This window comes from Hyperoodon ampullatus, assembly GCF_949752795.1.
Source record: "Hyperoodon ampullatus genome assembly, chromosome: 19".
Classification (NCBI taxonomy): domain Eukaryota; kingdom Metazoa; phylum Chordata; class Mammalia; order Artiodactyla; family Ziphiidae; genus Hyperoodon; species Hyperoodon ampullatus.
In genome coordinates, this window is record NC_136932.1 from 11,374,333 (window position 1) to 11,395,502 (window position 21,170).

At 42.5% G+C, this 21,170-nt stretch overlaps 1 protein-coding gene across 1 annotated transcript in view; it reads left to right on the forward strand.

The window, feature by feature from the left end:
• Positions 1-21,170, forward strand: part of MAP3K3 (mitogen-activated protein kinase kinase kinase 3) — a gene marked incomplete at its 3' end in the record, with an annotated part of 60,766 nt that continues 39,596 nt past the window's right edge. The window contains exons 1-4 of the mRNA XM_079725933.1: positions 1-22; positions 8,200-8,321; positions 9,984-10,076; positions 19,381-19,421. Coding sequence (XP_079582059.1) covers positions 19-22; positions 8,200-8,321; positions 9,984-10,076; positions 19,381-19,421 — 260 coding nt within the window. The 5' untranslated portion in view covers positions 1-18. The remainder of the gene's footprint in view (positions 23-8,199; positions 8,322-9,983; positions 10,077-19,380; positions 19,422-21,170) is intronic.

Here is a 21,170-nt window from a genome sequence, read left to right on the forward strand (position 1 = left end):
GCCGCCGCCATCGCCACCATGGGTGAGTGTCGCCACCGCCCCGGCCTGTGCCCGCGCTGCTTCGCGTTGCCCCGCCCCGGACTGAGGGGAGGAGGACCCTGGGCCGCCGCCTGACAGGCATGGACAGCCAGCCGGGCCGGGGCTGCGGACCGCCGGCTCCCGCCCGCCCTGCTCGCGGCGTAGCGGCTCCGCGGCCCGGGCGGGGGTTCTGACTTCTCGGCCCGCCGGGGCGTCCCTGGCCGACGGAGCCCACTCGGCAGCCTCCTTCCGGGCCGCGCGGCCGGCGCATCCCAAGGAAGCGGCGGCGGGTCGAGGGCCCATGCTTGGCGCGGCAGCCCGCTCCGGGCCGAGCGAGCCGGACCGCGAGCCCGAGGGCGGGGGAGCGCGAGCGCAGTGTGGGGCCCGGGCTGGAGGCTGGTGCAGGCCCAGCTGCTGTTGTGTCTTTTCCTTGATTTGCTTTTTTTTCCTGCCTGTGTCATTTCCTTCCCTTTGCTCACACAGGCTGGCCTGTGAGAGTTCCCGGGGCTTGCTCTCGAGCCCTGTGCGCGCCCCAGCGCAGGGGGGAGGGCGTGCAGGGAGATAGGTTGGGAGGTGATTAAAACGGCAATCACTGTTATCAACCGCGCGGTTGAGAAATGCGAGCTGCACGCAGATTGCTGGAGGTTAGGAACTGGTCGTGGGCTGCCAGTTATAATACACATCCTACCTTTCGAAAAATCTTGTTGCAGTGTTTTACATCCATTATTTTAATCTAGCTGTATCCCTGAAATTATGTAACTTTTGAAAGAGAGAAACATTCACTACACAAAAGAATCTCTATGAAATCATTTCCTTTTTAATCGATATTTGCAATTTCTGTTGTGAAGATGTAATCTAAGGAAAGCTTTTAATGTCTTCCACACGCAGCATTTGAACTGAATTATATTTCATGTCCTTTTTGGTAATTTACCAAATGACTGTTGGACTAGATTAAGTAGCAAATAACATTTTAGATGTACTTTGCTTCTCTTGTTGGATCAGTTATTTTGATACTGTTGTTTGCAATGGCAAGTTTTGCAAGGTATTTGGTATTGTCATAAATAATCAAGGGGGTAAATGTCAGTAAAAAGATCATTTGCACAGCCATTGATTGCATCTGTGAAGAGGGAACATTAATGTTTGCTTTGCCCTATAGCAAGGTCAAGTCGTTTCTGTAGGAGGTTTGCTGTGTCACATGGGGCAGATACTCTTTTGCAGCCCATCTTTACACTCTGGCTTTGAATGAATTACCTTGTTCTGTTCCATACTGCCCGTCATACAGTAAGAGATGGGTTTGTTCATTTGTTGGGCTTACTGTTTCCTTCCCATGCTTTACTTCAGAAGTGCTTGCTTTTCTGGGAAAAGTCTGTGACAGTAAGCAGAAAAGGAACCCAGTGAGGCCTGATATTTAAATACATAATTCACCAAATACTCATTGAACATTTACTATAAATGGGGCACATAATTCTTCTTGTCCTCCCCAGGTTTCACACATTTATTTTGTGTTCTGGAATTTGATGATTGAACTAAATCTTTGAATTGATTTGTGAGCCTACACTTGCGATAATCTTTCTAAGTCTTTCCTTTTTGTCCTGCGGGGACAGTCTTAAGTCCCAAAGGGGAGTGTGAAATACTTGAGGGTGTGCAGACCTCCTGCTCCCCACTTTCTCAACTGCTAAATCAGAGTGTCCAGATGCTTTGACTACATTGCATGCCTAACAATAAAATAGATGTCAGCCTGTGTTCACATTTCAAGATATTTTCAGGGGCTTCCCTGGTGGCGCAGTGGTTGAGAGTCCGCCTGCTGATGCAGGGGACGCGGGTTTGTGCCCCGGTCCGGGAGGATCCCACATGCCGTGGAGCGGCTGGGCCCGTGAGCCATGGCTGCTGAGCCTGTGCGTCTGGAGCCTGGGCTCCGCAACGGGAGAGACCACAACAGTGAGAGGCCCACGTACCGCAAAAAAAAAAAAAAAAAAAAAAGATATTTTCAAAAAGTTTAAGTGTGTGAGTATATGGAGAGACAATGATGAGGAGGAAAGGAACTATATAGGTAGGGTCCAGAGCCCCAAAGGAAAAGACCAAAAACTGAGTATCTTCTCATTTGTCCCCATGTCAGTTTTTACATGAAGAAAGTGAGACAGTGAGGGGAGAATTAACTTGCCTGGTGGTTGCAGTATATTAGGCAAGCTGATTTAAGAACCACAGCCTGGCTTTCTTCAGAACTCTCCCCTCATACCATTCTCGGTTTCCTTTTAGTAGATGACCTTGACATGCAATTAGAGCTGATACTGAATTCTCTTAGAACCTGGCCTTTAGTTTGCTTTGTATAGGGCTCAGCAAGCATATATGTACAAACACACACACAGAGTCTCTCTTAAATACTAGTTTCCATTTTGGTGATATAAATGATGAAAAATCAAATTCCCAGGTTAGTATGCTTTAGTTGCTGCATGCAGTCCTAAATAAATTCAAGGGGTAATAAGAGAGAAGCATAGACTTATTAATATTTTTATTATACTTGTTAAACTCCAGCCCAGTGAGGAAAGGACTAAAACTAATTTGAGTCCCTGCCCTGCAGGTTCCTTGGTTAATAGTCATATTTTCCTGAGCTGTTCTAAGTCCCAGACTCAAGCTTGTTTGACAACTTGGGTTGGTAATGAAAACAGGTCAGATTTTGTATTGGCTGTTAGCCCCAGTAAATTTCTAGTGGAAATTACACTTATCCTTGTAAATAATAGGAAATAGTCTTTTTTTTTTGGCTTTGATACTATGTGGTTATAAAAAAAATTTGGGCTTGACTGGTCATTTTTTCTTGGTCACACCAAAGTTCTCTCCTAGTTTTAGTAATTATAATGGCAAATGCTGTTAATAACACCTAAGATTAATTTACTAGTGTTTATTTGGACTCTGTAAATGCAATCTAAAATTTAGTGGGAAGTATTACTGAAAAATATGCAACAACTTGGAAATGTTACTGGAAACGATCATGAACTGAGTATAGAATTTAGGATGTTGTGGTTCTGGTTTGATAACTTGGTTTGAAGTCAGAATCATTGTGATTTACAGATGCCTTGTGTGTCTCTAGGGTTTCAAGGCTGTTGGGAGCTCCCAATTAGACCAATCTCAATTCAGTTTGGCTAGAATCTGACCACCTGTGTATACTCTAAATGGTTAGCAACTGTTTTGATTGAAATTGGGATCACAGTTTAATGAATCAACATGGCTATGTCACGACTAGATTTCTGATACTTTACAAAATGAAGATTGGTTTTTAAAACTGAATTTTAGGCATTTGTAAAAAGTAAGTATCAGTCCAACTTAGCATTACTTAGGGGAATACATAGAGGAAGAAGCAGTTTTCTTGGTTCTGACTATGTAAGCTATCCATTTTTTCTTTGCCCATTTATTGAGCATCTCTTATGTGTCAGATATAGTGTTAGGCCCTGTACATACATTTATCCTGTGTTTAAGAAGTTACAGTTAGGTGAGGTGAACCAAAAACATGTAAACAAATCAGTGCAATGAGGTGTTATAGGTACTTCATCAAAACTGTAAAGGTACATAGGAGGGAGAGATCAATTCTGTAGTTTTGGGATTGACACACATTATTCTATAGTCCTCAGACCTCTAAGGTTAATTTCATTAACCATTAAAATAAAATATGATGGTGATGCATTGATTTTTATGAGGAAGCAATAGCTTACTTTGTAGTATGTATTTTTAAATTTTAAGTCATCAGTTGATATTGAAGGGCAGGTATGTCCCAGAAACAGAAAAATAAACAGCAGAATTTGACTTTGAGATCTAGCAAAGATTCAGCCAGGGCCTTGAAGGAAAAAGGAAAAATGTTTCTTGTGAATTGAGGATTGGACCTTTTTGCTTATACTTGCTATGAAATGATGTTTGCCCAGGTATGGAGAGGGTGGAGGCAGTGCGAGTATGTAACATGTCATGAACAGTAAGATAGTAAAATGTGACTCACAGACACTCTGAAGCACAGGATCTCCTGAGTGAGCAGTGTGATCAGATGATCTGGCAGAGTTGGGTAGAGCGAGGTGAAGAAGCAGTTTGTTAAATGAAAACAAAGATTAAATTTGGGAGTTGTATATATGGACAAGAGTGAGTGTCTGGCATCATGCAGGACAACAACGTTTATCGAAGGACAGACATGTTGCTTCTGGAAACTTTTCTGGGTTTTTAGCCAAGGGAATTTGTAAATGGGAGTGCCTTAAGACCCTGCTTTTAGATAGAAGTAATAGCTCAGTCTGGAAGAGTGACTTCCTGCTGGGACTAATGAGAGAGGAGTGTGTTGCCTGGCAGCCCCCAAGCCTTAGGTCAGGGTATGGGGAGAAGGAACAGTACAGGCTGCTGCATAATTACGGATAGCTGTCTGCTCGAGACTGCTGAAGAGCTTCCGCTTTTTAAGACTGAACTGTAAACCTTGTTTCATGGATCCCTTCTTTTCTTTTTCTATGAATATTCCTCACCTCTAGATCCTTAACCTCCTAATCTCTAGAGTTAACTTCTTCCTCTGTGCTTCTTTCTGGTAGCTTTTAAGTGTGTCAGACCTCCCCCCCCCATCCTTCAGAAATCTTTTCAAGGTTATAGCATACTATTACCTCTGCCTCAACTTGTTCACGTGTAAAGTTCATAAATGAATTGTTGATTTCCATTCCTTCCAATTTTCGTTTAATCTCCAGTTTCTCTATTCCCTGTAAAATTGTTTCTGCCTCTACAACCCTATTGGACCTGCCTGGCCTCTGCCTGCCGCTGCTATTCTTTGGTGTGAGCTTCCGTGGTGTCCCTCTTGTTTTTTCCCAATCCTCTTAAAGGCTTCTGTGCCAGCACACCTTCTTCCTACTCTACTTGATAGCATTACTATTCACTGAGGATCAGTCCCTGACCTTCTTTTCTTTTCCTTCACCGCTCACTTGCTTTCATGTCCTTCTCCTCAGTTTATTTGTAAAGCTCTCTTGCATAGCTGCAACAGCTTGCTTTTCTGGAAAACTCTTATTCTGTAAAATCATCTATATAATCTCTTGCTACTCACACTGTAAAAAAAATTTTTTTACACATGTGTGTTTATGTATTCTGGTTTGTTTCTTGTCTAATTCAGTCTCTTTATTTGTGTAACCTTGTATTTGTGTGTTTTGTCTTTTTACCCCTAGAGTTTGAATACCTTAAAGTATCTTTCAAAACTGTCTAATGTATAATACATGATAGGTATTCACTAAATGGTTATTGTTAATGATTAATAATAAAAATTCAGAAATACAATTAAATATTAGGATAGATTGTGGCCTCCAGTCTTTTCCCATTAACCTTTTCTCCATTGCTAATAATAATAGCCAGCATTTTTTTCAACATTAACCTTTTCTCCATTACTAAAAATAATAGCCAGCATTTTTTTCAGCATTACTAAGTGTTAGGTACCATGAGGAATAATTTGTAAGGTTTTTTGTTTGTTTGTTTGTCTTTTCCCTTAAGTTTCACAGCAACTCTGTTTAATGATACTTTTATTATCTCCATTTTACAGATGAGGAAATTGAGGTTTAGGGAGAATAAGTAGTTTGTTTAAGGCCTCTTAAAGCCGGGTCTTTCTGACTCCAAAGTCCATATAACTGACTACTGCACTCTAAGAAAGCTGCTATTTGTTTTTAAAAGGTTTGTTTGTTTGTTTTTATTTTTTAAGGAATGAGTATGGTAGCACAGATAATTCAGTTAAAATCCCAATCCAGGAAGAAATGCCTAAAAGAACCACTCGATTTGCTTCCTGTCTTTATCCATGTCCTCAGTTTGAAGTATCAGTTTAAGAACCAGGGCTTCCCTGGTGGTGCAGTGGTTAGGAATCCGCCTGCCAATGCAGGGGACACGGCTTCGAGCCCTGTTCTGGGAAGATCCCACATGCTAAGCCCGTGCGCCACAACTCCTGAGCCTGTGCACCTAGAGCCCATGCTGCGCAACAAGAGAAGCCACCGCAGTGAGAAGCCTGCATACCACAATGAAGAGTAGCCCCCGCTCGCCGCAACTAGAGAAAGCTCGCGCACAGCAACGAAGACCCAACACAGCCAAAAATAAATAAATAAAATAAATTTATTTTTAAAAAAAAGAACCCGTTTGCCTCTAGAAATATATGCAACTTTGACACAAAATCAGATTCTGTTACTTTGTTTCACTTGGGTCAGTTGTCCCAGATTTCAAGAGATAGAACCAAACCATTCCTCTAGTGTGTTCTCACCACTGGAACTACCAAACAAGTTCTTATCCATTAAGTAATGCCAGGAATTGGTTAGCTTCCTGGAAACAGAATTTGTCAACCTGATAAACCAGCTCTTATAATAGCATCATCATATACAGAATTAGAAACAATTTCTTTAGTCATACTTGTCATGGATTGACTTGAAAAGCATGTGCGTGTGTCTGTGTGTGTATATTCACATCCATCTTGTTTCAGTGTCTGAGTTGAGACAACTGAAATTCTCAATTCTAAGGCTGGTTACCTTGATACTGAAAACTACATGCATTCTGCTATTAGGACCATCACTGAATGCTCCTCAGAAAACACCCACCTAGTCATAATCATAATGACCCCAATTTACTGTTACAGTTGGCCCAATAAATTTATACATATATAATATTTAATGATATATAAGCCAATTTAATATATAAGCCTATATATATATGTTATACATGTATATAAGTTAGTCATCCTAGCTTAGATGTTATGCTCTAGTTTTAAAATCTTGGTTGGGAGGTTAAAAAACAAAACAAAAACCAAGCAAGTTCCTTTTAAAGAGCCTATAGGTAAATTGTGAGAAAGTATAAAATAATTGATGGGATGTATGTGTTTTAATTTTGACAGATGTCTTTCTGTAGACACCCACTTCCTCATTCGTTATCGCATTTACCTCATTCTTTTCATACTACAACTATATAACTCTCATACTTTTGTATATATTTTGAAGTGGAATTAGTTGGGAAGCTACTCTACTGGTGTTTTTCCTGCAAGTCTTAAATCTAATTTTACTTTTCTGAGCAGACAAAAATCTCTTCAGGGGCACCCTTCTCCTTCCTTTCCTGCATCTCCTCAGAGGGCGTGTAGGGCACCCAAGCAGATTTGGTTTAGGAAGAGGGGAGAAGCAAATAATGCCACTTTACTTCCTATACTCCATGCTGCTCTTTCCTTTCCACAGGGTATTAGAGTATTTTCAAGGGACGGTGATAAAGCGCAGAGGATAGGCACACTCTGTGGGTGCAGTCTTGTACTTCTTTTAAGGTGCGCCCCAAGTCCCTAAGTGACTCATTTGTCACTAAAGCAAGTGTAACAGCTCATTCCTCATGTTTCTTTGCAGATCAGCAGATTTATTTTCAACTCCCCAGTGCTATTTGAGTAGACAAGGATCTCTTGAAGGACCTAGGAGGATTTTGCAAAACATGGAATTGGGCTGGTTTAGGTTCTGGGTTTTGGCCAGTTGTCTTCATTGCATGAGAACGCTAGTGCTCTATGCTATGTCAAGAAAGGGGGATTAAAAGTAATACCAGTAAGGCAGAGACAATGCATTGCTTGGTCAGTTAGAGAAGAAAAACAATAGAACTGCCTTTTGACTTCCCTGTGGGAAGCAGAAGGCCTATAAAATTGTAAAGAGTTGGGAGGGGGCATTCAGAGGCTAGGCTTGTAAAACAACTTTTGTTCAAAGCAGCGACCTGAGGTCCTTGTTTGGTACCTTTTAAGTATGCTCTCCTGTGTACGATAGTTTAGGAATAAGTCTGACTGACTCTGTCCCATAATCAGCTCTCCATGAATTCATCTTTTCACTCAGTACCCTACCACACTGTGCTGTGGTGTTCTTCACTCCAACTTTTCATCTATTTTTCCTGGTTGAGTTTCTCTGGCACTGGAAGAATTGGTCTGTTTGAACACCTCCCTTGCCCCCAGTGAATTGGTAGATACTGCTGCCAGAAATCTGATTGGAGAGCTGTTAAGGATCCATTAAAATTCAAATTGCCATAGTCTGACCTCAGTTATCTACTTTTCACAGATAGCAAATTCATGTGATTATAGTTATAAGGTCTCTCATTTCACCTGGGCAGAACTCCCTGAGTATTAGTCATATAATTTGTGAAAGTACTTCTGTGGTCTGTATTAAAGTACCTTAGCCCATGTGCTCTCTTTCTTTGCAGACGAACAGGAGGCATTGAACTCAATCATGAAGGATCTGGTGGCCCTCCAGATGAGCCGACGTCCCCGGGTGCCTGGATATGAGACCATGAAGAACAAAGAAACGGGTCACCCAAATAGGCAGGTGTGTGCGGCCATGGCTGTTAACTAAATTTGTTGGGGAGGGGTTTTCAGGTGGGAAATATGTGAGAAGCCAGTGATACTCTGATACAGGCTTGAATGCTATTGCTCCCTTCCCTTAAGTCTGTTAAATGGTAAGTGATATGTACTAACCAGGTGTGGGTTGTGATCTGGAGTCCCAATGCCTTGTGCATCTCACCTTGTAAATAGTGTTTCATCTGTGGAGAGTAAGAATAATTTCTTCACTAATTATGGGGACAGTATTCATACACTTTTTCCTTTACTGATCATTTGGCAAATATTTTATCCAGATTCACGATCCCTAACTCAGAAACTTTTTAGCTATCTTACAGTATATACTCAGAAAAAATTAATTAATTTTAGTATTGGTTTATTTAAAATGTAATTAGGAAGGGAAATTTATTTAATAAAACATCATATATATTCTGAAAGTAACAATGAGTGATTTTGTTATTGTTGTTTACAGTTGTTTCCCCCCATTAACTCAGGTAGTTGAGAGTGCCTGTTTTATTGAGAGGTGTGTGCTTCTTTAGGAAAACAGCTTCTATTTTGTTAACATTTAAAGTTGTGCGCTGTTGAGAACCTTCTTCTCGCCTCCAGTGTCACTGACCTCCCTGTTGCCTAGGCCCTTTGGCCCACAGAGAGGAGTGAGTGACGGGGAGCTTTCCTTCCTAGTGGGTATCAGATGGCTGAGTTTGGTGTGTTTGATGATATCCTTCCTTGTGGTTCTCTTCATTATCAACTAATCTTCTCTCTCCTCATCTGCACCTTGTCTACCAATTCTTCAGAAGTACTCTTGGTTCCTGGAGAAAGTATAAGGGGCTAGAACTTTTTCTGTCTGAGGTTGGCTAGATACAGCCTCTCAGAGTATTTCCTGCCTTTAGGAAAACTAGGGACCCCAAGTCCTGTTGTTTCAGTTATAACATAAGGAATAGTTTAGAAAGCTGCTTTTATTTTTTGTGTTTACCTTACAGAACTAGGGGAACAACAGAATAGGGCCCATTCTTGTACTGTTTTCATACATTATTCTAATTGTGTGGGTTCTCACTTGCTGTAACACTTCTATTCAAAGCTGCTTTTGGAAGGAGCATTTTACCAGAAGTGAATCCCCTCCCCCAGGCTTGAGCCTAATGACCTCACTTTCCTTCCTGTCTTCCTATGTAGAGTGTGCTTGTTAAGGCTGCTCCAGTCAGCTGATCTTTCTCCAAATGGGACTATTAGCGTGGATGTCAGTTAGTAGGTGAAAAGGGGAAGCTTTCTTGAGTTGGAAGGCCTAAGGGGACTCTGCCGAGAAGAGGAGGGGTGGAGTGGTCTCTGATCATTCCTTGAAGGGAGATTACCTTTTAGGAACCCTGTTTAATTACCTTTTAGGAATCCTGTTTAATTACCTTTTAGGAATCCTGTTTAGGCCTAAAAGCTATTATAAGAAAAATCCTGATCTTTTACCATGCCTGCTGCTGTGTTATTGGGGTGAAGGCAGTGGTTATGAAGGTAGAAGCCTGTGAAAAGGATTGACTAGTATAGAGGAAATAATCTTAACAAGCGGTGCTAGCTCTTTGGACCCACAGTTTACTTGAATATCGTCAAACTTTTTCTGTTGCATGAAGGATACAAATTATTAACCTCAGTTTTTTTGCTTTTAAAGAAAAAACACAACAGCAGCAGCTCAGCCCTTCTGAACAGCCCCACAGTAACAACAAGCTCATGTGCAGGGGCCAGTGAGAAAAAGAAATTTTTGGTAAGGAACAAAATTACCCGTTAAAGCTAAAATGTGCTTTTAAATCTACTAGTGCTGGAAGAGTGTGGAATTCATTTCCTGGACAAATTGTTTTAGTGGATTTGCAGGGAGCACTGGTTACTCATTACCTGTGTGCTGTCACCATTTCTCACAACAGTATTATTCATAAGCAACCTCTATCAATGCTGTCCAGTAAACTTCTGTGATGATAGAAATGTTCTATATTTGTACTGCCCAGTGTAGTTGAGGAACTGAATTTAAAATTTTATTTAATTTTAATTAATTTAAATTTAAATAGCTACATATGGCTAATGGCTATTGTCTTGGATAGCACAACTTTATATACTCTATAAGGGACTATTGATTTGTTGGGCAAGAAATTAAGTATATGCTTGGAGATGTGCACATCTCCTTGGTACGTTCGTTCCACCACACAGGTCATGAGTTTCTATGCATTGTGATAAGCTCATCAGTGGGAATCCCAGCTAACAGTCTATTCCAGGGGGCATGGGGATCTGGGGGGAATATGAAGCTTGGAACTAGCATGGCTGTTTAGAAATTGAAGCTCAAAGTTTTATGCTAATATTGGGTAAAAGGGCAATGAAAACGTCAAAATAGCTTCTCCCCTTAATAAAGTCAAGGTTGTAGAATGGTCTCTCCTGGGAAGTATAGCAGATGTTCAGCTTCTGACCAGGAGAAATAGTCTTCAGCAAAATCGTGAAAGCAGAAGGAGAGAGAGTCTCAGTGATTGCATTTCCAAGGAAGGATGGGGTGAGATGGGGATGGTGGGAACATTTAGGGGGAGAAGTGTTTACAGCTCAATGTAATGAAAAGAGCCCAGCCTGAGTCTTGAGATGTTAATAATCTGTTAACGTAGGACTTTACAGTTTACACAGTGAATTCCCTTTTTAAAAATTCTTGGTTTTGTTTGCTTGGGCCTAGTATAGGATTAAACGGTTTTCTCCAGTAGCAGTTCTTCTGTCAGAAGGTCCATGCTTAGGAGGAGAGAGGACTGAAAGATCAAAACCTAATTTAAATGGCTAAGAGATGCCAAATTGGTCTAAGAAATGTCAAATTGGGCTGAAGATTCAAATTGCAGAGTCCCAGTTGAAAGTACCCAAGTGTTTTGGCCACCAGGAAAGGTGGTTTGTTCAGGGATGGAATGATGTTGACAGAGGCAAGCAGCGCTTCAGAGTGAGAATGGCAGTGCTGAGATTGGCATAGCCTCATGGGGCTCAAGCTTGGCACAGCAAGGAATGCCACAGGAGCTGGGGGTTCACTGACAGAATCGTTTGGGGGCTGAGTCCTGGAAGAACGGAAAATCGTAATTTAATACCTCTGCTTGGCAAGACTTCAGATATCCTCTTCCCTGAGTAAACAAGCTAGGCAATTAATTGAAAAAGAGAATACATTTGAGGAAAACTAAGCATTCTGAGCAGCTACGGAAGTACAGGGGTATGAGGTACTTGGTTATTCAACTATTTGCTAAGAGTTAGGATCTGTGTTCTCTGTATTCTCCCACCTGGACATTAGGTCCCTGGAAGCCTACAGCCGGTTAGAGCTGGCTGCCTGTTCTTAGATATGTGTGACACATCCTCAGCTGGGGCCTGTGGATGGTTTTATAGGCCATGAAGGGCAGACCCTTTAGCAGTCATCAACTAACAGTGCTTTATCAACAGGTGCTATTTCTCTGTGAGGGCGACAGCTTAGTGTAGTGAGAGGAGCACTGGCCCAGAAGTCACTGAGTTGTCAATAATCCATTAACATGGGATTTTACAGTTTAGAGAGTGCTTCCAGCAGCAACGGTTAACAGCAATAACAACAACTATAAGCTAAACTATAAGCATGTGTATAATACTTTAAAGTTTACAAAGTGCTTGTGCAAAGATATTAAGTACAGCCAGGAAGCAAACCCAGATCTTCCGACTCCCGGTCACAGTAATTTTACCATGTGTAAGTCTGATAACCTTTTTAAACCTCAGTTTTTCCGTCTGAAAATACAGGCATAGTGTCTACCTCTGAAAGTTGTTGTAAGATCATAGACAGAATGTAAAAGATTTTATACATTGTAAAACAAGGTACGGGTGTAAAGTGGTAGTGACTACATCACTTCTGTTATGTTCAGGCATTGTGGGTATGAGCGCTAGTGAAAGCGTCTAACCAGAAGTATGCAGATTGTCATGGAACTGAAAGGGTTAAGGTTTTCTACCTTTATTGGATTGACATTACTATATATCAGATGGTCCTTTGCAGACTTATGAAGCTAACCTGATATATGAAAGTCCCAGTAGAAGAAAAAATAGAATCCTTATGACCATGGATTCCTGTTTCCCTTGAATCTTATCACGGTGGTAGGTAGAGGCTTGAACAGAGCCCAGGGTCTGGGTCTGACCCTCCAGTGTTCACTAGTGGGTGCTTAAGAATGGAAAAGTTGCTTTCTTCATAGCAGGCGCTAGAAGGGCAGGCTCTTGGCTGTCAGGTACAGAGGAGGAGAATTCTAGGAGCTGTTCCTCCACAGGGTCAGTGAATGAGCAGACTGTCTTTTGCTTTTACTGTGATAGACCTGACTCTTCAGGACTTCCTTTCTCTTTCATGGGTTGTTGATAAGATAGGCTGGCTAGTTTGAAAATAAAACATAATACAGTATACAAGCCTCATATTCTATTTTGTAAGAAGCTTCCTTTTTTGTGTGTGGTAGTTTATTAACTAGCAATAAATAACTAATACACTATTTCATCATTGATTTATTCAGATACTCACTGAGCCCCTGCTGCATGCCAGGCACAATGCTGGGACTGGGGATACAGAAAGAATTAGCGTAGGGAAGAAGGTTGCTTTATAATCACCTCTTCCACTGATCTCTTAGGACTTTCCTGAGTCACACAAATAAAATTATTTTCGTTGCTCTTTTCTTCTGATTTATTTACTTTCTTTGGCAAAGTAAGGACTCCAGTGCCAGAGATGTGGGAGCCAAAGGTATATGGCAACTACAGGGAGGGGGAGCACTGCAGAGTCAGAGACAGGGCACTGGAGACACGGGCTGGCTGGGGCCTTTGCCAGGTCAGAGGTTCACAAACCTTTGTTTAATAAAGGTTTTTTTGAATTCTTGGGAGTCTTCTTGGGTTACATGTCCAGTTGTTGAGTTCAAACTTTGAGAAGGTCATGTCTGCTTAAGTTTGGTATCGTTGGTTACTCCTGTTGCCCCCTGAGTTCCCAAATCTGTAGCTCAGCCTGGAGGCCTACACTGTCCTTCTCCTGGGCATGGCTCTCACTCTTCCTTTCACCAAATTAGCTCTGGTGGGCAGGGGACTTGAACCTGCCTAGATCTGAATTTTTGTACTGGTACTTCTTTCTCAGCAGCTTTGCCACCTCTCCATTCAGTTCAACATGGGCCTATACTCAGCCTTCTTAGACAAAGAAATATAAGTCATATTCCCTGTACCCTAGGAATCATGCAGTCTTATGAGAAATGAGAAATATGTAAAAAAAAAAAAAAAAAGTAAGGTACTATGTGACTATGCCTAAATATATGGTACAGATACTGAGAGCCACAGGAGGCCAGGAAAGTGAAAGATGAACTTGGGCCGAAGGAGATATGGAGTCATTTCTGGAGGAGGTGGCACTGGAACCAGGCAGTGAAGGATGTAAAAGAGTTTAGTTAGGTGGAAAGGAGGGAGTATGGCACTCCAGGTTGGGAAGCTGAATTATTCAAGGCCTAGGGGAAGGAATGAATATGGCATATTTCAGGAAATAGGGTGGGCATTGATCTGGCTGGAGAGAGGGTTCCCTTTGAGAACAAACAGTGTGAGATGGTTAGGTAAACTGAGTGAGCTTAAATTCCAGAGGGCTTTGAATGACAGTAAAGAGACTTTTCCCTAGGTCATGGGTATCACTGATTACTTTTTTTTTTTTTTTTTTTGCTGTACGCGGGCCTCTCACTGTTGTGGCCTCTCCCGTTGCGGAGCACAGGCTCCGGACGCACAGGCTCAGCGGTCATGGCTCACGGGCCCAGCCGCTCCGCGGCATGTGGGATCTTCCTGGACCGGGGCACGAACTGTGTCCCCTGCATCGGCAGGCGGACTCTCAACCACTGCGCCACCAGGGAAGCCCAGCTGATTACTTTGTGAACAAAGAAGGGATGTGGTGAAAGCGGTGGTTAAGATGACTGAAACTGTGGAGGAATGTAGAATGTGCTGGAAAGGGGGAGCTGAGAAGTACAGAGACTGCTTCAGGAATTCAGGAGGGGAAAGGGGCTCCGAGAATGACAACTGAGAGGATGGGAAGCAGAGTCTCATACTGGAGTCCCTGGAGGGGAGAATTGGAACTTGCTGTCTGGCTGTGAGAAAGGGAAAAGAAGGAAAGAATCAAGCAGAACTCAGAGGTTTGAGCCTGTAGCCAGTATTAGAAATGGCAACACGGAGAAGGGGGACTAGTTCGGGAGGGTAGTTGACGCAGACACACATGGCTAGGTTGAGTTTGGGACTACAGCGAAATACTCAGAGTGTGTGCAGGTATGTGTGTATGTTGCTTTTGCAGGTACACAGTCCCTTATCTGCAACTCTAAAATCCAAAGAGTACTGCAAACTAAAAGGTGTTTTTAAATTTTTATTTATTTATTTTTAAATTTACAGCAAATTCATTTGGCAACAAAACTTGGCCTGAATGGACACAGGGCTATTTACAGTCTTTATTTATTTGACTAACTGTGAATATTCATACTTTTCAATACAAAAACTAGCTTTTGCTCTTAACAGGTAAACCCTAAATCTTAGTGACTGTACAGATACGGCCAGCACAGGGAAGGGGGGACAGTGTTCCCCACAGTCACTTAAGGACCCTGATTGAAGGTGGCTCCATTGACCTGGCACACGTGGCTGCCAGGGAAGAGAGTGTAGAACTCAACTTTGTTCCCAGCTGCTGGTCAGAAGTAGTTACAAAATCCCAGACTAACTTCAGGAGAGGCTAAGCAGCGCAGAGGGGTGCACGGAATGCCTGTGAGCGTTCTGCTCTGCCATGGAGTGCTGCCCAGACACCTGCCCCCTGGAAGGGCATCGCTTAACATACAGAACACGTACCACTACCTCTCTAAATCCAAAAGTGCTTTCTGAGACACTTTCGGCCCCAAGGGTTTTGGCTAAAGGATAAAGGACCTGTATTACCATTTTTTGAGCACTTATTATGTGTCAGGAACTCTTCTCATATCTTTATCCAGTTATTTCATTTAATTATTTTGATAACTCCATGAGATAGATACTGTCACTATTTTTGCTTTTCAGATGAGGAAACTGAGTCACAGAGAGATTAGTTCAAGGTTACAACAAGGAGGTTATAGAGCCAGGATTTGAAGCCAGACAGTTTGACTCTAGTGCCGCATTCCTAACAATGACTTATCTGCCTTATATCTGTGGCAGACAGATGAGGTTTCGCTTGAGAAATTGGGGCTGGACATAGAGATTTGGGAATCTTCTATTTAGAGGTTGCCTGATTTTTTAATTCCTGCCAAGGAGAAGATGTGAGAAGAGGGATAGAAATCCAGAGGCCAAAAGTCCAAACATTGAGGCACGGTTACATGTTGGGGGAGGGGTGTGAGAAGGCATGAGGAAGAGGAACCAGCAAAGAAGCAGAAGTGGTTAGAGTGGTGGCAGGTTCTCTGGCTTGGGATAGAGTCACAGAGGCAAGAGGAGAGAACCTCATGACAGAGGACGCCGCTACCAGTGCAAAATGCCTCGGAAGGGCAAGGAGGGTGGTGGGCAGGAAGGAATTGAATCTGGTTAGCTTCACCTGAGCTTTCTTATCCATGGCTTATTCTAGTCAGCCTGACAGGGGTCACTCAGATTTAGGAACTTGGCAGATTTGGGCACACCATGTGGTACATGGAAGCCAGTCATGGGCCTGCATCCTGCTCTGGAAAGGCTGTAGCCACATCAGACAAGGGATTCAGAAGACTAGGCGTCTTTGTTTACACTGCTTACTAATCACAGGCTAGGTTAGTCTTGAGTAGGAGTGATTTGTAGTTTGAGGCAAAAGTTTAATTCCCTTTCTCACTAAATTCAAGTAGAATAGTATTTGGATTGTGGCCCATCATGAAATAAATTTAGTTCCTTCAGTCCCACAAAGGGACAGAGGGGATTTCTTCATAGGTGCATTTAAATATAATGTCCCAGTTTAGAATGAGAGCTATTGTTATGTGTTTTTATGTTATGTGTTTTTATGTTATGTGTTTTTTATTACTATAAAAAATTAGATAAAAATCAACAGGAATAAATTTTTTTTAATCAACAGGAAAAAAGGGAAATCTGAATAAACTATGGGCTTTATTTAACACATCAATATTGTTTGATTAGTTGTAACAAAAAGAAATGTACCATACTAATGTTACTGATAGGGGAAACTGGGGGTGGAGCGGGGAGAAGGGTATATGGACACTCTCTGCTCTGTCTGCTCAATTTTTCTGTAATTCTAAAGCTGTTCTAAAAATAGAATCGATTAATAAAATATAATAATAATGAGTGCTACACCAAGGTGTGCTGGGCTGTGAGCAGGAGGAGGTGAAAGGGGTGGTAACCCAGCTGCAGGGACAGACAGGGCTGCAGACTGCGGTGAGCACTTGGGATACTCCAGAGCTAGTTGTGGAACCAGACAACATGGGAAGCTGGAGACAGCATGTCAGATGCGGCAGCGTGTTGCAGGCACTGTGCTTCGGAAGGCCTTGCCACGGGAACTGCTTAGTAGTTCAGGGGAAGGAGAAAAAGAAGACAGTGAAAACACTGCTGTCATTCATGCAAACCTTGAAGCCCCATGATAACTTCCTCTGCAGCAGTGCCTCACCTTTCTGCTTGTGTGCTCATGTTCACACACACGTGTGCACACATACACACACAGTCTCTCTTACCTGGGATGCACACCAGAGGGGGCACACTGCCTTCCCATGCCACCTCCTCCATCTCCACCTACGCACAGCCTCAGCCAGAGCCTCCCCTACTGATTCCCCAGGCCCCATAGCTTCCTGCATGATCGCTACCCTGGTCTCCTGATGCTGGCTCCATTATTACTCCATTTCCTCCATGAGTTCTGAAAAGTAAGGTCTCCAAAGATCCTTTGATAGTTTCCTTCTTTCAGTGCTCCCATTGAAGCCCTGCATCTGTGAGTAAAATAAACCTCCCTTGCCTATGTGACACTTAAGTTGTAGCATATCTGGGCTTCTTTTAAAGCATTATAATCTTGAGAGAACTTGTTTAACTTCATTGTAAATTAGGTTCTCCTGTAAAATAGACACAATAATAGTACCTGTTGTGAGGGCTAGTTTAATTGATATATGTAACATGGTTAGAACAAGGCTTAGTATATAGTAAATCCTCAGTAAATGTTAACTATTGTCATATTATTAGTAATGGGATCAAGTGGCCCATATGTTACATCAAAGGATGAAAGGGCTGTTATCAGGGCTGTATTTTGAAAAGTTGTCACATTGCAGGCCTGCTCCTCAGGGGAGCTTTGCTGTCCACTGTTTAGTATGTGAGCTTTTCAGGGTCATGGAGCTCTTTGAGCTTCCATTTCCCTGTCTTTAAAATAGTGAGTTAGAGGCTGTATTCTTATATTTTAATTCATTGACTCTCAAGGTGTGTTCTAGGACCCCTAGGAAGTTCTCAAGAACCTTTCGAGGGTCCATCAGGTCAAAACTATTTTCATAATAGTACTAAGATGTTCCTTGCCCTTTATACCCTCATACTCTAAAGAATGTACAGTAGAGTTTTCCAGAGGCTACACAATACGTATTATCACAACAGTTTGAAAGCAAAAACTGATATGAAAATCCAGCTGTCTCCTATTAAGCCATGCATTAAAGAGACTGGCATTCTCTCACTTCACTTTTTTAAAGTTTTTTTAATTAAAATATATTTATGTTAACACATAACATTTTTAAATTATTTTTAAATGAATAAAATTTAAATGTTCTCAGTTTTAATTTCTAACATGGCAAATATCAGTAGATATAATCTACATAAACAAAAGCTTTTTGGGGTCCTCAATAATTTTTAGAGTGTAAATTAGAAACGCCAGTCTAGTTCATTTGACTGGAAGGGAATTCTAGCCCCCCGATCTCTTGGGAAAAGGAAGTCCTGTGTGCACCCACCCTACCTTTCAGCTTTCTCCCTTTTCTGTCATCTTTTCTGTCATCTTTTCTATCTGCTCTATGTTCTTCATCTTCAGATACTCTGAAACCCTCTTCTTTCTTCCAAGCCACAGTTTTTTAATTTGTGAATCTCAGTATAATTTTCATTCACTGACCATGAACTTTCTTACCTCCCCCTCTATTAGTTGTTGGTTTCCCGACTATCTTAGTTTTCTTTTTGCCCTGTACCTGTTCTTTTCTTCTATAATATCTTCTCCCTTTTCCTGTCATTTTGAACTCAAGTTGTTTGTTTGCCCTTTACAGTATCTCTCGTCCTCCTTGATTTGTTTCTGAACATTCTAACACTCCTACCTTGTCTTAATTTCTGATACTTACACCCAACTCTATTCTTCAGTCAATTAATCCGTTTAATAAATATTGTAAGCACAGATGTATACTATTACCTTTGCTTGTCACTGGAGCTACAGAAACAAGAGAGACATGATCCCTGTTCTCCTGGAGCTTATAGGGTACACATGATGGTCATTTAGGCTAGAGCTGGGGACAATTATAAGGTATTTGTCCAGAGAGCCACTTTACTCTCACTGAGGGCAGCCTTGAAAGGATCATGGAAATCATTAGTAGCAGCAGCAACCATTTATTGCATGTCTACTATGTATTAGGTATTTTACTTACATTTTCTCGTTTAGTTCTCATAGCAACTCTGTGAATTAGGTATGTTTAGCCCTACTCTGCAGATGGAAAAACTAAGACTTATAGAGGATAAGTAACTTGGTTGTGGTCGTAGAGCTAGGAAGTATCAGTATTAAGATTTCTTTTCCTGTCTAGTTACATCAGCCCAGAAGGAACGGTGTCCTGGCAGGAGGTGGTGATATAGTGGGAGAAACTCCAGAGCCTGTTGTGGAAATAGAGAGTGTGTGACCTTAGAAATGCTGTCAGAACAGAGCACCTGAGCTGGGGCAGCCACCAAAGGATCTTGTCCCAAGAGCTTTGTTGCCGCTGAGGTTAGAACTCATTGAAAGGAATGCCTGTCGGGGTAGAGAAGCTCTAACAGGAGCCATCAGGGATGTCTGCCTGAGGTTGCTAAAAGACTGCCTGAGGCTTACCTGGGAAGGGCAGGAGTGACACACGCCAGAGAACCCGCTAACCTGTCTATCATTTCTTTGGCAGAGTGACGTCAGAATCAAGTTCGAGCACAACGGGGAGAGGCGGTAAGTCTGCCTTCTGATGAGTGGTTGTGTTCATGTTTGCTGCATTTCTTAGAAAGCGTTCAACTTGTGGAAGCCGTTGCCCTGGAGTGATTCCTGTGGGGTCACTGGCTGGGGAATGGGGTTGATAGGGCATAAAGGGGAAAGTTTCACCCTTGGTTTGGCCTACTGATTGAACCCTGTTTCTGGTCTTAAAATTGGAAGCCATTTCAACTGCTAATGTTTTACTCTTCTGCTCTTATTTTGCTACTGTGAGATCCACCATTGTGCTAGGGGAGAAAGTCAGGACCCCAGCTCTACTGAGTCATGGCTTCCAGACACACTGACACTGTGCCAGCCATGGGCATCAGAGGGAGATGAGGATTCTCCTGTTACGTGGTGCCATTCCTATCCCTGGTAGAGTGTCCCTGGTTTTGTCCACATCTGGGGTCAGGTTGGTGAATTGGAAGTTTTTCTTTAAAATGTCTTGGGACTTCCCTGGTGGTGCAGTGGTTAAGAAGCCACCTGCCAGTGCAGGGGACACGGGTTTGAGCCCTGGTCTGGGAAGATCCCACATGCTGCGGAGCAACTAAGCCCGTGCGCCACAACTGCTGAGCCTGTGCTCTAGAGCCTGCGAGCTGCAACTACTGAAGCCTGCGCACCTAGAGCCCGTGCTCTGCAACAAGAGAAGCCACCACAATGAGAAGCCTGCACACCACAACGAAGAGTAGCCCTGCTCGCTACAACGAGAGGAGGCCCGTGCGCAGCAATGAAGACCCAACTCAGCGGAAAAAGAAAAAAAAAGTTTAAAATGTCTCTAGGTCATGGGAAGCTGCATCAAGTCCCTCAGTTGTGAAAGATTTCAGTTCATTTGAGGACATAGAAAGGGAGTTTTCAGTCTGCAGTCTGTATTTTACCTTGTTAGGGAAGTGAAAGTAATGTTACAAAACCCTTGTATCCTTTTCTCCATTGTCAGTATTTAGTTTTTTGTAGGAAGTCAAGGTAGAAGTTCTCAGTGGAGAAAAATGACTCCACCGAATTTCTCAAGTTATTTTAAGGAAAACCTTTAAGAAAGCATACAGAACTCTGGTCAGGGGATATTTGAGACCCTGTGTGTGCATGTATGTGGCACAAGCATGCTTTTCAATATCTGTTTTCCCCCTCTTTGCCTTTCTCTCCCATTGATAACTGCCCCGCCCTTTTTCCTTTGCTTTGAGCATTTGGAGGGGCAAAGAGCATACCCATCAGGATAAGATCCACCTACTTTAGGAGTCCCACCAGGACCTTAGTGCCTTCAAATGCTCTTGTACTGGTAGTTCTCTACTGCTGGCATCTTTCAGCCCACTTTGAAACTAGCTCTGGAGGAGATCTTTGGCTGCTGTTTTCCCTTAAAAAAATACATTCGGAAGCCTGCAAGTTTGTCAGAGGTTGCCGGGTGGAAACATTGTACAAAGAGTGGTCTGCAGAGCCAGGGTTCTGCTGCTGCCATGCGAATTCTAGGGCTGTTCCAGGGCCGGAGGGAAGAAGGTCTTCTGAGCTCTGTCCCCAGCTGTTTGTCCTATGACCTGCCAGTAGCATGGAACTTAAATTGTCACTTCATTGTTGCTCCTTTTCACACTTCTGATCTGACTGGGTTTTGGATGGATTGCCAAACTTGGAGCAGCAGAGAGTTTTCAGAAGTATGAAGATAGGAAATCAAAAGCTCAGTTGTGTTGGAGCCTAATTACACAGTACGCTCTCCTGAATTTCTGTTCCCTAAGTGGTATGCAGTTA